Source organism: Arachis stenosperma, chromosome 5 (assembly GCF_014773155.1).
Source record: "Arachis stenosperma cultivar V10309 chromosome 5, arast.V10309.gnm1.PFL2, whole genome shotgun sequence".
Taxonomy (NCBI): Eukaryota; Viridiplantae; Streptophyta; class Magnoliopsida; order Fabales; family Fabaceae; genus Arachis; species Arachis stenosperma.
In genome coordinates, this window is record NC_080381.1 from 15,211,840 (window position 1) to 15,228,223 (window position 16,384).

The following is a 16,384-nucleotide window of genomic DNA, read 5'->3' on the forward strand; positions in this document are numbered from 1 at the left end:
TATGCATAACACCTTCTAAGATAAGAGATGCACTGGGCAAAAATTTTGGTGTATTACACTTTCCACCTTTTACATTTATATCTTTTTTTATCTCTTTGTTATTCCTTTAATTTAATTCGGTTTATTCTTTGCTCTATTTTTGGTTCATTTCGAATACAAAAAATGAAATTGAGCCCTTTTTACTGATTTGTTTATATTGAAATATTATAAGGGATCGTTTTCCTGAAAAAGTTGCATATAGCAAACTGAGTAAGCAACACAAGGAGATAATTGACAGCTTCAAAGGTGCTACTTTGGCATCTTTAACAAAATCTGTCATTGAAATGAGTGCTGAAGTGGAGGAGAACCAGCTGAAATTCAAGAGGACTTTTGTCGTCTTCATCCAGAAATGCTTCTTGCTGCTGATGACAGTAAGCACGGTTTCCCCGATCCATAAGCCTCCTTCCTTTCATGTGGACACCATCCAACAATGGGATTGAGCATCTCATGTGCTGAGCTTCCTAAGGAAGGAGATCAAGCCCAAAAATAAGGAAAGAAACTTTTCTTTGATGACTATGTCTTCGTTTTAATGTTAATATATTTCTATGAAACGAAGTTCCTTCGACCAGAAGCAGATGACGCTCCCATGGGTGGCCTGCTAGACACGGAGGAGGATGGTTGAACGGATTGCTATGGGAACAACTGATGTAATGGTAAATTAAACAAAAAAATTTCTTGAAAATTCGGTTCAAATGCTTCTAAAATACTGTGCTAACTAAATAAGTTTATGTTTTAGGGACTTGTGAACAGAGCAGAATTAAAGGGAGGAGAGATAGAAGAAAAGAAGGTGGAAAAGAAAACGGTTTTTTCTGAAGGAGAAAAAGAAAGAAAAGGAGAAGAAAGAAAAAAAAAATTCTCATTTTAGATTTGTCTTCAAAAAAAGACAATTTTTTCTGAATCTGAGTATACTTCTCACCATCGCTTATAGAAAACTGTATATTTATTTAAAGTTTTATATTGTTATTTTAACAAAATGTTTTGAATGTGTTGCAGAGAAGAAGAAGAAATCGAGAAAACGTTGCCAAAGAAAATAAAACAACCACAAAGGATGGTGAAAAAACAAACCAAAATAAGGAAGATTGTTTTGTCAGATTCAGAAAGCAAAACTAAATTTGAAGACGAGTAAGTTTCGAAAATGATTATTTTCAATTCATTGCTACTTTTATTTGAGGTTCATCTGGTTTAGTTTTGCTTGTATTTGTTGAAAACTGTTCATGTGTGCTTGTTAAGTTAATTACATTCGATGTGTTTTTCTTGATAATTAACTCTATTTGACTGCTTGTTTAAATCTGAAATAAATTTGGTTAATTTCTTTTTTAATTATGGTTCATCCTGGTTTTAAGGCAAAACTTATTATATGAATTTTCAGAAGTGAACAAGTAGAGGATAGGACTGCTGAAAAAAGAAAACAAATGTTGGAGTTGATAAAAGAAAGAGTAAAGTATCGTTTTTTTTTCCAACATTTGGGGTAAGTCTCAAAGTTGTTCCTAACGTTTAAATCATCCTATTTAAGTCCCTAACGTTTCAAAATTGATTCAATGTTGTCCTGCTGTTAGGAATCTGTTAACGGAATTGACGGTGGGACAAAACTGAGACGATTTTAAAACGTTAAGGACTTAAATAGAACGAACACGTTGGGGACAAAAACGATACATAGAAATAAATTTAAATTTTATCCTTCAATAATATCAATTTTTACGGTACATAGTTATTCAATTATTTTTTAATCACATCTAAGTAAATTACACTTAATCACATTAATTTTATTCTAAATAAATTTATTTTTTTATAGTTTTATTCTTAAAAATTTTTACTCATCATAAAATATTTGTAGAATGACTAGTAGATAAACTTGTGGGGAAAAATAATAAATATACAATAAAGTAATGTGATTCTAGTCATTTTACAAACATTTCATGATGAGTAAAAATCTTTTAAGAGTAAAATTATAAAAAAAATTATTTAGAATAAAAATAATGTGAGTAAGTGTAATTTACTTAAATGTGATTAAAAATAACTGAATAACTATGTACCATAAAAGATTGATATTAGTGAAGGATAAAATTAAAATTTATTTTTATGTATCATTTTCGTCCCCAATGTTTTCGTCCTATTTAAGTCTCTAACGTTTTAAAATCATCTCAATTTCGTCTTGCCGTCAATTCCGTTAACAGATTCCTAACGGTAGGACAACATTGAGTCAATTTTGAAATGTTAGGGATTTAAATAGGACGATTCAAACGTTAAGGACAACTTTGAGACTTACCCCAAACGTTAGAGACAAAAACAATACTTTACTCTAAAAGAAAAAAGAACAAAGACAAAAAATGATGGAGCTGAAAAAACAAATGTTGCTCCGAATGACTGTCACTCGACGGATGCGCGATATGATTTATCGCAAACGTAAGATTGAGTTTCTTCTATAAAGTTATTTTTCTTTCTCTACTAACTTTTCTTAAAACCTCATGTAATTTTTTTGGATTTATTCAATAATATTTATTTTTTTACTTAGACTGGCGACTGTAAATTTGGGCAGCAAACCTATGTTACAAACACAGACGAGCTTGGCACTGTCTATAAATGCACCAAGCAATACCAAGTAATTCCTATTAACTTTTATTTACATCTTGTGCTTTTAATTACAATATATTGGTTGATGATTTATTTTGTATCTTTTTTCTTAGAAAAAAATACCCCTGAAATTCCCGGTTATAATTTTTAGAACAAAAAATTGAATAAAAAACAGAGTTTACATGAGCTTCAAATCTGAAGTAAATTCGGTTAATTTCTAGGTTTAGTCGAGGTTCATTTGAATCCAAAAATGAACTTGATGTATTTTTAATCCTCTATTTTTAATCTTGGTTGATGATTTTAATTTGGTATCTTTATTATTAGGAAAAATACCCCTAAAATCCATGTGAGAATTTTTAGAAGAAAGAAACGACATAAAAAAAGGAAAAACAGAGTTTACAAACTCCAACTATCTAAGTTGAAATATTTATGTTGGTCTTATAGATTTAGGTAATAATTTTTGTTTAATTAATCACACGGAATTTTTGTTTAATTATCAGTAGCACAACACCTGATCCTCAACTACAAATCATTGTGGTTCGAGAAGAAACTCATACTCAACCTCTGGATATGTGAGTTTTTCAATGTGTAGCTTTTAGTTTCTCAGTTTCTATTCTAATCATTTAACATTAACTTCTTTTTTGTTTACCTTGCCTAGAGTTCCTATTGCAGTGTCTCTTTCAAGTTCTCTTGTGGAAGAGATAATAAAATATTAAGAGACCTTTACCTATGTTCCTTCGGAAACTCAAATAGAAGAAGCTTCTGTTAATGAGTAAGTTGTACTTAAAATTCTTTGTATTAGTTTTGATGGTATATGATAATAATTTCGGTTCATTATTGAACTCTTTTTTGTTTCATCCAGCTATCCTCTGGAACTACAACAGCAAGTCAGCAAACAAGCTCCGGCAAGGCAATCGAAACAAGAAGCACCTCTTAATGTGTAAGTTTTAATTAAAATCTTTTTTATTAGTTTTGATGGTATATAATAGTAATTTCGGTTTATTCCTTAGTTTATTTGAGGTTCATTTGAATATAGAAATAAATTCGATGTGTTCTTCTTGGTGATTGAACTTGTTTGACTATTTGTTTAAATCTAAAGTAATTTTGGTTCATTATTGAACTCTTTTCTATTTATTACAGCTGCCCTCCAGAACGCCAACACCAAGCCTATGAAGAATTTTTCGCAAGGCAAACAAAGTAAGAACCTCCATTAAATGTGTAAGTTTTAATTAATATCCTTTTTATTAATTTTGATGTTATATCATAATGCTTTTGGATTATTACTTAAAAAAAAATTTGTCGTCTCGCGATTCTCCCCGTTCTTTGCATTGGGAAGATGACTGGGGTGCACTTTCCTTTAGCCTTGGCATAAGTCTCCTGACCTCTCAACCAAGTCTTCCGACCTCTCAACTAACAGTAACACAACTTGAAATATTAGCAGAGGCGGTGATAGATACTAGGGTGACAGCAACATTACAATTTGCTAAGAGAATGAGAGTGGAGCCGAGTTTGAACACCCCCTGAAGGGTACAAGACTCCGAAGAAAGAAAAAGAAATAATAGAGGAGTTGAGGAAGAAGTATTATCATTGGATGATATAAGTAAAGGCTTACAAAGATACCACCAATGAGTATGACATGATATTCATGTTGGACCATGAAGTGCATTTAGAGGGGGCTAGATTCCACTTCATGTCTCTAACACTTGGACAATATGTAGAAAATATGATAAATTCTTTGCCTATTATATTAACATTAATGATTTTTCTAAAAACTTTTATACCCATATATCTAATAAATTTTCTTCCTATAGGTGGTTAATGCAATGTGTATGCTTCTCAACGACAGAAAATGTCACCGATTTGAGGAAGAAATATACTGCTTGCCGACGGATATTATGGTGAGCCAAATTTTTTATTCCTCAAGTAATTTATTAGTTTTGATAAATAATTCAGTTCATCTGTTAGTTTAGTTGAGGTCATTTGTGAATTGAGTCAGGTTCACATCATACTGTTGCTAAGTATTCATCAAATCTGTTATTCCTTAAGAAATTTGGTTCATCTGTTTGTTTAATTGAGTTCATTTGCATGCAAAAATGAATTGAAATATGCTTTCTTGCTGATTGAATGTATGTGACTGCTAGTTCAAATATGAAGAAATTCGGTTCATTTGTGATTTAACTAAGGTTCATTTTGTAGAGTTTTATATTGGAAAACTATAAGGAGAAGTACATTGATCCAAAAACTAACAAGGCCTACCAAATCACTCAATGTACCGGCTATCTCCCTTTTCTTGACAAAAGAAAACTGGCGTCGCATCCATTTGTAAGTTGTGATTTCTATAACTTCTTTAATAATTTTGTCACTTGCTATCATTTAGACTGAAATATTCTATCATTTTCCAAAACATCAGCTGTTTGTACTGGTTTGCCATGGAGGACATTGGTGGTTGTGGATAGCCGATGTTAAGAAGAAGACATTCTATGTGCTTGACCTCGTCAAGAAAAAGAAAGAATATATACCTCAATCAAGAATAACTTTGAACAAATTTGTTGTAAGTTATTTACATAATACATATTTTTGTTGTAAATTATCTCTTACTTCTAGCCATTATCAATCACTCTGTGTATCTGATTTTACTTTTTGTATCCTTTTTAGGGCTTAATAGTATCCCAGATGAGGGTCTATACTGGAGCAGAACCTTTAATAGAAGATGGAGAGGGCGTGGAAGCATCTTATATTACGATCAGCGATCAACGAACAAAGTAAAATCTTTCTTTGCTATAGTATTATTATTAATATGTTTTATTGTGTCTCCTATTAATCATATTTTACTTTCTTATTTCTTTCTTAGTTATGATTGTGGGGTATATGTGATGAAATGGTTGGAAACAATCGATCTTGAAAAGATAAAAATAGGGGGAAGTATCAATGTAAAAATTAGAAATAAGTAAGCAATTTCTAAATTAATAAAATTCAGTTCATTTCTTATTTCAGTTGGGTTCAAATTAAGTAATTTCTTTCAATTGAATTGTAGGAAGAAATTGATGCCTTCAGGCGAGAGTATGGTCCAACCATTCTGTTGCAAAAGATAAATAAATTGAGAGACAAAGTCATTGAGGCATCTGAAGTTATAAGACTCCCAAAGCCATCCGCTGCCCTCTCAAGCCCTTTTTGTAAATTTTCATTTGGGGATATAGAAAGTAAATAATTTATAGTTTCTTTGACTTGTTGTAATTAACACTAGTTTGTTTAACTTATTTAAAAAAGCAAACACTTTTTCTTTGTCTTATTGTAAATGATAATGTATATATTTAAAAAAATATTTTTTTAATGTATATATGTTAATGTTAATGTTAAAAATATATATATTTATTAGAACTGTCTGGGCTGCTGTATTAAATAAATCTAAGTTCACAGTAAATGGATTCAATGTATTTATCAAACATTAAGAGCCCCAAAAAAAAAACTATAATTATTACACTAAATAAACCGAAAAAAGTCTATATATGACTATTCAATTTCAGAAACATCTAAATTGTTTGACATAACATAATTGCAGAAGATAATTTGAAAAAGAAAAAACTGACTAGAAAAAGTTCCATTCATTCATTCATTCATATAACCCTCGTTATATGACTAGAAGAAGCAAATCTGGAAAACAAAAAAGTGACTAGAAGAAGTTCCATCATTCATATTAACCCTAAAAAATATATACATAGAACTCAAATAATGAACCGAAATTTACTAATATATAAATTGAAATTTATGTTAATAAAAATCAAAACTTTTATAATCCTCTCCAGGATAATTCATATCTTGTGCATCATAAAAGGCTGGAGCTTGACTAAATCATTGATCCACCATCTAAAAGGTTCAACTACAAAAAAGAAAATAAATCATATATCAACAAAATGAACAAACGAAATTTTCCCTAATAAAAAGCAAATCAATGTTACCTTGCTTAGAGCTGGCTTTTTCAATTTCTTTGTTGCATTTGCGATCTTTTTTTCTATATTTGATCCCAATCTGTTCTTGAGACGGCCTCTTGTTCTAACATGTGGGGGTTTTGAAGGTCGTTAACATCACTCAACGCGGCGTCTTCGTGAGATAACGAACTTTTATCTTTACTTTTTGCTTAATATTCTTGCATCTCGTCCATGATATTATCAAAAGTCCGGTGCAGAATTCCGGTCAGCTTCTTGAATTCTAATGCAAATTCGCAAATATTGTGCAACCAAAATACCAAATCGTCGAATCTCTTGCTTCTCGGCTCCAATAGAGGCTCGTCTTAGCTGTTCTTGATATGTGTGTGCCTCCTCTTTATGTTCTAACTCCAGGATTCTAATATATATTTTGGTGCCACTTTATCTACTCGCTCAAAATTTAAGACACTCAGAGAATGACGGTACAGTATACCCCTTGACTCGAACAAGAAGCATTGGCACTTTACTTCTCGTGATATTGCGTCGTAAGTAACAACAAATTTGTTAAATATGGAGTTAGAAACCTATTCTATAACTTCGTATGCCGTAAAACCTAGAGCGAAATGTATTAATCTTGTGATACAATTCACCTTTCCTCTGAATTGTGCTTGAACTTCCTTGAACTTCTCGTTATATACACGTGTTGAAATTAAGCCTCTATTGCTGATTTTGTTGTACACAGTATCATGGTGTGAAAATCTGCAACATCAAATTCTCTCTCTCTTTACTCTCTGCTTGCTAGGCAATTATTGCATTGCTTCACAAATTGAATCAAGGAGCTATTGCGTGTGATAAACTTATTGAAAAATGCATGCATGCTCTTGCTCCTTTGTGTACTTCTCATTCCGACCCAAAAGTGGTGATCCAGATAAACTGAAATCTACAAATGGCGATCTTCAAATAGCTCTGTAGAATGAACCGAAATACACACACAGATAAACCAAAAGTTATACATGTTTTCATGGAAAAAGTAACAGAATCAAATAAATTAAAACCTCGATTACCTAAAAGCCACTTATTGCTTCCAACACCGTACTTTGTGACAAAATCATTCCAATTTCTGTCGAATGAGTCTTTTGTAAACGAGTTCCAAACGACATAGCTCATCTCTTGTTCGATTTCTTCGTGTCACTTGTAGCCATTAAATTTGCTTGGGATCTTTTTTATGATGTGCCAAATGCACCACCGGTGAATTGTTGTTGCCATACAGGTCTCAATAGCCCTTTGCATCGATGCGCATTGATCGATAAAAATTCCTTTTGGTGCCTTGACTCCTATGCAACGAAGCTAATATTCGAATAGCCATTTGAATGATTGGAGGTCCTTATTTTTTCATCAAAGCGCATCTGAGAAATGTCGACTGACCATGGTGATTCATGCCCACAAAAGAACCAAAAACCAGATTGTATCTGCATAAATGGACACTCTCACACAGTTATGAACCAAAATGTGTTAGCTCTGTAAACCTAAAAATATGTTCTAGTGAACCGAATACCTGTTTGTGTTGTAAGTGGTATCAAATGAAACAACATCTTCAAAATACTCATATGCAGCCCTGCTCTTTGCATCGGCCCAAAATAAATTTTTGATGGAGTGATCACCTTCAAGGTTAAGCTCGAAAAAGAAATTTTGATTCTTCTCTTTCATTCTTAATAAGTACTTGTCAAATTCTTTGGCATCGTTTCATTCGGAAACATTCCGTACCTCCCTTGTAATATAATTCCTCACATCTTTTTCGATGAAACTTAGTTCGCGATGACTGCCCACTGCTGCTATGAATGACTGATATGTTTTATTCAATCTGATTCTGGCTTCCTCATTGTTTTCAATGGTACAACATACAAACATACTTAGGTCCTTGTGTTGTTTGAGCATCTCTACTCGATCTGGACAGTAAGGGTGCGAATGATTCAAAACAACTTTGGAAATGATCCAATACCAACGTCCTTCAATATATGCATATAAATCCTGGCTGGACAGTTTATTCTAACTGAGGGATTTGTCTTCAAAGTTAGCGATATCTTGAATTTTCACTTCCCCTCTCTACTACATGTAATTAGTTTATTCTTAATCTCATCTCCCTTCCGAGTGGTGTTCCTTATTTTCGTAGAAAAATCAGCAAGTTTGGAATAATATTTGTTGAACTTTCCAACTTCTTCTAGTGTCTTGAAAGTCATCCTAACCTTTGAGACAAATTGTTCATCCACAACACACATGGACTGTAAAATGAACCGAAAATATTATCAATGCGAAACCATTGTATAATACTAAATGAATCGAACATTGTCCATTATATAAATTCAAATTCAAACGCCTATGTCCAGAATGAACCGAAAATATATTCAAAACGAAACCACTGTATAATACTAAATGAACTGAACATTGTCATTATATAAATTCAAATTCGAAACACTTGCGTCTAGAATGAACAGAGAAATACTATCAAAACGAAACCAATGTATAATACTAAATGAACCAAACATTGTCATTATATAAATTCAAATTCAGAACACCTCCGTCTAGAATTCAGCGATTGCATTCCATTCAATTCAATTTAAAATTGAATAATCCAAACCTCGTCCGCTTGATTCGATTTAAAAGAGTAATCCAAATCTTTCTCATTCAACTTATTTGAAGTTGAAGCATTCATTGTTTTGATACACTATCGAAACCTGAAAACGAAGAAGATAAATGCAATGCAGATCGAAGAAAACGAAGAAGAACAATGAGAGCAATGAAGAACGACGAGAGCTTTACGTTGAGATAGAAGAACGAAGAGAAGCTTTATGTTGAAGAAGAAGTTTTACGTTAATAGGAGGTGGGGAGGCGCGCGAATGAAAAACAACTTGGTTGACTTGGTTACGAAAATTACATAGATGTAGAACATTATTGAATATATTAATATATTAGAATTCAAATTTCAAAAATACGTAAGTAGATTTGGAAATCAGTTTCGTTTTGTTCTAATTTACAAATAAAAAAAAATAAAAATTTCAAAAAAATTCAAATTATTTACTTTTAATTGTTCCAAAATTTAAAAAAAGAATTCGATTCTTAAGCAAATTCTACTCCCTAATCTTCCAAACAAACCCTTACTTTATTTCTTCCCCCACTAGTTTAATGTAAACCTGCTGATTATTTTTAATGACAGATTTTATGCTAACGGCCCGGAGTTAAAGACTTTCTTCTTCACCCTTCTGTTTCAAAGACAAATTTCAAAGCTTTTTATTTGGGCTTGGTTTGTAAATCTTTTGAAGAGGTGCTTGTGCTTCTTAAAAGCTCAAGCTTCTCATTTTTTATTTGGTAAATAAAAAAGATTATATGCTTATGCTTGCAGTTTTTAAAAGATCGGGATACTTTTGAAAACACCTAAAATAGAGCTTTTTAAAGTTGGCTTGTACTTTTTAAAATTTAAAAGTCTAATATAACCTCATATATTAACTAATTTTCAAATTTAATACTTACATTTATGTCTATTATAGTATTTTTAAATTTTAAAAGCTATTTTACCAAACGCAATTGATATTGCTTATGTTTATTAAAAGTTATTTTTGATTTGATTTACCAAACATAAATGTTACAATTTTTAAAAAGTCATCTTTTAAAAATTAAAGTTAATTTTTATAAGCTATTTTAAAAAAAAAAAGTTTTACCGAACTAAGCCTCTAAATTTTCTTCTAGCCTCAAATTTTCTTCTTTCTTGAAAAAAAAAACACAAAACAAAACAAAAAAACCGAAAACTTTTTTTTTAAAGCTTATGCATTGAACTTATAAAGGTTTAAGTGTTTAACCATAGAGGGTAGAGACATGGTTAGCAGTGGTGGGGTTACCGTGGTGGGATCCGATGGTCCGTCGGACTACCATGCTGCTCCCAGGAACACAATCCAGCTCCGGCGGGGGATCCGCCGTGGCCATGCCGGGAACGCAGGTGGGTATTCCGCTGCAGCAGCAGCAGGCGGCGGTTGCAGCGGTGGCGGAGAAGAAGAAGAGGGGTCAACCCAGGAAGTACGCAGCAGACGGGTCGGTTACTATGTCAATGTCTCCGAAGCCGATTTCTTCTTCGGGTCTGTCGGCGATGATCGATTTCTCTTCGGGAAAGCGCGGGAAAGTGCGGCCACCTGGCTCTGTCAGCAAAGCCAAGTTCGAGGTTGAGAATATAAGTACAATGAAGAAAACCTCTTGCTTTCAGCCTTTTATATTTGTGTTTTTGAATTTGGCTTTCACTGTTAACTGTGTAAACTGTAAAGTGAGTGACACAAAATATTTTTGGGTACTGATGATAAAGAAGCATGCTTGTTTCTTGTTTGTTAAGTATAGGTACTTGGTACTAGATTGTGAGATTGTGTGCAGGTGCGTGTTATATTGGAACCCCATTTCCTTGTATCGTAGCCAATGAATTTGTGGGACCTGTGATGCGCCTTAATTAGCCTTGTGCCAGTATTCATCTGAAAAGTAACTGAGCAAGTATGAAACCGTGGATTCTCTGTCGTTTGTTATATAGTAGCTCTTTTCTTTGGTAAGTTCGAACCACCCAAATCATGAGAGTTTCTAGTTCTGAATGGGAGATAGGATCTTGTTATGCTACCTCCTGCTAAAATATAATCTGCGACTGTCTTCAACATGCTCTCTGGTCTGTTATGGGGGAAAGAAACTTAAAGCTCAACTAAAATTGAAGGGTAATAGTGTTAAGCTTCGAATGTTGGTGGTACTTGCATTAACATAAGTCATAAATATAAATGATTTTGCTTCAACCTCGTTCCATTGCACATCAGGTCTAAATAGTAAATAGACATTCTTTATGTGGTACCTCGCCAGCTGGCCTTGTGAATTCAAATTACATTTTCATAAGGAGCATCTTCATGTCTGCAATGATTAATTAAGTTTTGAAACTTCTGACCTTTGTTTTCAGGCGAGTGGGTTGGATGCTCGTCAATCGGTGCTAATTTTACCCCCCATATCATCACTGCTAATTCCGGGGAGGTGCGTATCAACTATATTCATTGACTATGCTGAGCTTCTATAAGGCAATCAACAATGCAATTTATTTTTCCATACTCGTCTTCATAACTTCCTACCATGGCAGTGCCATAATTATATTATTTATCTTGGTGTTAAAACTGGAAAACGGAAAGCATGTATGCACAGTTGACAAATAGTGGTTTTCTTATTGATTCTGATTAGGATGTTACCATGAAGATAATATCGTTTTCTCAGCAAGGACCACGATCTATATGTATTCTTTCTCCAAATGGAGTCATATCAAGTGTGACACTTCGTCAACCTGATTCTTCCGGAGGTACACTGACATACGAGGTGAGTATTTATGCAACCTTGATCACCAGTGCAATGAAAAAGTATTGATTCATTTGCACCTTCTTACTTATGGGCTGTTTCTGCTATGTTTTTTACCTTCGAATCATGAAAAGATGGTTCTGTATTATTGTGTTGTAAAACAGGGACGGTTTGAGATTCTGTCTTTGAGCGGATCATTCATGCCAAATGATAATGGTGGAACACGGAGCAGATCCGGTGGCATGAGTATTTCCTTAGCAAGTCCGGATGGATGTGTTGTAGGCGGCGGAGTAGCTGGTCTATTGGTTGCTGCAAGTCCTGTGCAGGTAGCTACTATGCACTCCCATTATCAGTTAGTTAGTTGCGAGTGAAGGACAATGACAATGTTCATCAATTCTTTGATATACATCCTCCTCAGGTAGTGGTAGGCAGTTTTCTCGCAGGCAAGCAACAGCAATCAAACCACAAAAAGCAGAAATTTGAGGTAATATCAACAGCCATGCCACCCGCTGCAGCCGCTGCTCATGCTAATCTCTCAACTTGCTCTTCCTGGAGTAACCCAACTGATATCAGTGTGTCATTTCCTGGAGGCTAGTTTCATCAAATCAATTCAAATCTGCATTTGCTAGAGCTCATTGTAATGGGATTACTAATTTCCCTAGTTTCATGCTTATTCAATATCCATAGAGTTTGTCCCTCTTAGTTCTTAGCATGCCGGGTTATTGTTCATGTAGAATTGAGGTGTAGCTAAGCTAGTTAGGAATGCTTCTGATCCCTATGAAGCACGTTTGGACTTTGGATAGTAATGGTTATTCCCTAAATTATCAAAATGATAAAATGAATTTAAAATTTTCTCTATATGGAAATTATACAAGTAATTTAAGACTCTCCATCGTCCTTCATTTCGAAATCCTTCCTGATTTTTCCTTTCTATTACCACAATTACTAATTGACTTACATTTTTTTGTCCCATTGATTGGAACATATTGATGTTATTTCTGTCATCATGTCATGCAATTAAATAGCAATAGTCGATCCTATGATTCGTCAGCCTCATACATTTTGATTAATTTAACTTTGCGAAGAAGACAGAAAGAAAAACCAAGATACATTAGCTATGCTAGTTCTACGAGATATTATTAACACTTTCCCATATCATGCAACTAATTAATGGAGTAAATCCAATGTGATCAAATGAGTATGAAAGGTATGCAGGATTTTCATACTGATTTTCCTTATTACTATATCTTATTTTCATGAATTGAACTCATATACATACATATCGACACATACCCATCGTCCGGAGCATGGATTTCAAGAAACAAACGTGTATCGTTCAATCGAGTGAGTTGTAGATCATCCTGCATCAAAGTGAATGTTGAATTAAGAATATACATTTTTATTGTAATGCAAAAAAGAGAGGCATTGTTTGAGATAATAAGTCAGTATACCAAAATAGAGAGATGAAAAGGGAGAAAACAAGATAGATGAGTTTGAGGAGGCGGTGCTTCTTTTCCCAGGACAGGTTGTTGAATATCTCTGTAACATCAACTAAATGCTTTCTTTGCCTATATCTGATATATATCATTTCCAACACATTAAATAAAAAGAAAAGAAGGTGCCATGTCACGTGAAAGTAAAGCAAGTAGGTACTGACAAATGGAGATTAAAGCAGAGGTAAGGAAGAGACAGAAGTGTCAATATCCAATGGGAGTTAACAAGGTAGAAAGAGGTAAGGAGAGCCTGAATAATGAACTCGGGTAAGACCACCATGTTGATTCGAGAAGAGGAGTCATAGGCATTTATGTAATCGAATTCCAGGTCTGCCAGGCACATTAGCTGCAACACAAATATGAATATGAACCATAAGCGAGGGAGATTGAATTCATAGATAGAGATGGAGATGGACCTGGTAAATGAGGAGGGCCAGTAAGGAAAAGAGGAGCAAGAAGGAGATGAGCCACGTTAATATGTCACCCATATCTCTTCTCTCTCCTGTTTCTCCTTAATTTTCAGATTCATTCAGCCTCTAACCTCAGCTCTCTCTGTCTCTGTCACCAATCTCAGATATCTACGCCACGCCCCACAAACACACCACCCATCAAACAACATACACAAAACACTCCTACTATTGTTTCTCTTTGGTCAACCTATCTTATTTCAAACTAATACACTACTATCATAACTGCCTTAAAAAATATGTTGCAATTTTATTTTTGGCCTTGAGCGGATAAACATTAGATCAAAGGCCACACTTTGACCCAGTGCTATTCTAGGTAAGGTAATAATTAATTTCTTCTAAAATAAATCACTTTTATACAAGCGGAGATCATCACAAGCTTTAATTATATGATTAATCTCTATGTTAATTTCAAATAATGTAGTCATGGCCAAAGTATTGTTATATTGTCGTGTACCATTTTCCTAACCCCTCTCAGTCCCAAAAATTGTTATACATGAACCCCATTGAAAAGCGTTTAGTTGAGTAATTACTAATTAGAGAAGGAGGAATGCTAGAAACTCAAAGAATTTATTAATTTTTTGGCCGATCAATAATATTTAAAAGTGTTAAAGTGTAAATGAAGAATATATTGTTGGATTATTAGATTAAAGGTATTGAATTGATAATGCAGGATCGTTGGCAAAAAAACAATAAATTTTATTCTTTTTTAAATTTTTTATTTGAGAAATTAACGATATTAACGATATCATGTATGTATAAAAATCTTAAAAATTAAAAAGAATAGAATGGTTGAAGGAACAAAGAATAAGACAAGACAACAGGACAAAAAAATAAATCAATCATGGCCAGATGTTACATTCGGTGGTGATGAGAGTATGAGATTCAAAGCTTGCAAGAAATATTTTGAAGAAAATATGAAAAATTTGACTCTGCCAGTGCATGTGGACGACTATACTAATAGACACATACACTCAAATAAATTACTCCTACATTGTATTTTAAATTCTGTAAGACAGGAGCAATGCACATATATACAACAAAGCCATTCAACGTTGCACTACTAGATAGTACTTACTTGATGTATTCAGACATACCTCCACGCACGTATCCAAAACTTGACCAAACTCACAAAGATAATTTAAAATAAGGGAAGCACAGAAAAGTGCACTCTCTCTAGAAGTTTGTCCATAGTTTCATGACGACATGCCAACATTGCAATATGATTACATACATTAGTATACACAATGATCGTAAAAAAGGAATGCAATAATTAAAATAAACTGTTGGGAAATGCATGCAAGAATGAATCAACGAATGAATGGGCGTCCGTTAATTAGCCAGAATTAAAAGGTAGGAGGTCTGGAACAGAGAAAGAAATTCCTTGAACCGAGGTTTTTCAACTTGTCATTTGGATTCAAACCTGCACCAGCCCAATAGTGAATGGTTGGGGTGTATATATGTAGAGCATAGGATGATTGGATTGAAGGTGAATTAAATAACGTACTTTGGAGGGTGAAGGGAGAGTAGTGAAGGTCGTAGGAGTGAGGAGGGGTGTCCTTCAAGGGTGGCCTTCTCTTCTCGTAGGCGTAAATGGACAAGACTGCCTTAATCAAATCGGCGACGGTGTCTTCGGGGCGCATCAGCACCTGAATTGCTCCCAAGCTATTCTCCACGGTCACCTTTAGTAGCATTTTCGTTGGCCCAACACCACACTCACTCTTCTTCAGGCTCCCACCAGGACTTGACACCGATCCACCCATTTCTTGAGAGAGAGAGAGAGAGAGAGAGAGAGAGAGAGAGAGAGAGAGAGATTTTAGTTGATTGCACGTAATGAGAGTTAGGAGTGTGTGTCTGTTGTTGAAGTGAACGTGAGAATGATGTGACTTTTGTGTTATATGGGAGAAGGGACTAGGAAGAAGCACGAAACTTCTTGGAAGGTGCCTCGGTTTTTAACTTTTGTTGGGAATATGTGGAGGCAGCCTCGATCACGTTGCTGATTGCCCACATCAGAATCACTATCACATGACATATGCTACTCACTCTCTAGTGGGAAGAAATTCAGGTGGGTAATTAATTTAATGAAAAGTTTGATAGTTAAAAATAATTAAATAATTTAAAAAAATTTATTTAAATTATTATTTAATAATTTTTAATTATTAATTTTATATAAAAAAATTAAATTTGGATCCTCTAAAGTTTGAATTTCACTTTAGAGAATAAGATGTGATCTTCTACTCTTGAATAGTTTCTCTTTCATATTTATTTTTGGCTTCACCTATGAAATTAATGCTGAGAGATCACACTTTACTTTTTAAAGTGAAATTCAAACTTTAGAGGATCCAAATCCAAAAAATTTGGTATTAAAATAGGGTTTAAGTTCGAAAGGAAAAATTTAAATACAAACTAGTTGAGATAAAGTAATTTTTTGTCCACCATCGACTAAGATGCTAACTATATCTTTAGGAGGATTATTCCAAACAATCTCGTCATGTAACCAATAAGGATTCTACCAATTTTTGTCAACTCTTATTTATGA

The 16,384-nt window shown here is 33.8% G+C and overlaps 2 protein-coding genes and 1 pseudogene across 3 annotated transcripts; 1 reads left to right on the plus strand and 2 right to left on the minus strand.

Annotated features, from left to right (window-relative positions):
• Positions 1–671: 671 nt before the first annotated feature.
• On the plus strand, positions 672–12,791 carry LOC130980474 (AT-hook motif nuclear-localized protein 1-like; annotated as a pseudogene).
• Positions 12,792–13,011: 220 nt separating this feature from the next.
• Positions 13,012–14,973, minus strand: LOC130979372 (protein cornichon homolog 4-like). Of its 2 annotated transcripts, none has more exons than XM_057902800.1 (4): positions 14,924–14,973; positions 13,543–13,724; positions 13,337–13,459; positions 13,012–13,246 (listed from the first exon to the last, which is right to left on the minus strand). In XM_057902800.1, exons 2-4 carry the CDS (start codon positions 13,719–13,721, stop codon positions 13,222–13,224), a joined length of 327 nt encoding a protein of 108 aa, XP_057758783.1. In that variant the 5' UTR covers positions 13,722–13,724; positions 14,924–14,973; the 3' UTR covers positions 13,012–13,221. The 2 variants fall into 2 exon arrangements, with proteins under 2 accessions (XP_057758783.1, XP_057758782.1); XM_057902799.1 differs by lacking the exon at positions 14,924–14,973 and adding an exon at positions 13,795–14,001.
• A 58-nt stretch (positions 14,974–15,031) lies between these two features.
• On the minus strand, positions 15,032–15,692 carry LOC130979373 (uncharacterized). The gene is made up of 2 exons (XM_057902801.1): positions 15,353–15,692; positions 15,032–15,268 (listed from the first exon to the last, which is right to left on the minus strand). Exons 1-2 carry the CDS (start codon positions 15,606–15,608, stop codon positions 15,192–15,194), a joined length of 333 nt encoding a protein of 110 aa, XP_057758784.1. The 5' UTR covers positions 15,609–15,692; the 3' UTR covers positions 15,032–15,191.
• Between the last annotated feature and the right edge of the window lie 692 nt (positions 15,693–16,384).

Coding starts and splice junctions, on each gene's coding strand:
- LOC130979372 (XM_057902799.1), bottom strand. CDS start 13,866: ATGGGTGACATATTAACGTGGCTCATCTCCTTCTTGCTCCTCTTTTCC. Junction 13,725..13,794: donor TGGCCCTCCTCATTTACCAG/GTCCATCTCCAT, acceptor TTTGTGTTGCAG/CTAATGTGCCTGGCAGACCT. Junction 13,247..13,336: donor CTTTTCATCTCTCTATTTTG/GTATACTGACTT, acceptor ACTTTGATGCAG/GATGATCTACAACTCACTCG.
- LOC130979373 (XM_057902801.1), bottom strand. CDS start 15,608: ATGGGTGGATCGGTGTCAAGTCCTGGTGGGAGCCTGAAGAAGAGTGAG. Junction 15,269..15,352: donor CTCTCCCTTCACCCTCCAAA/GTACGTTATTTA, acceptor GGGCTGGTGCAG/GTTTGAATCCAAATGACAAG.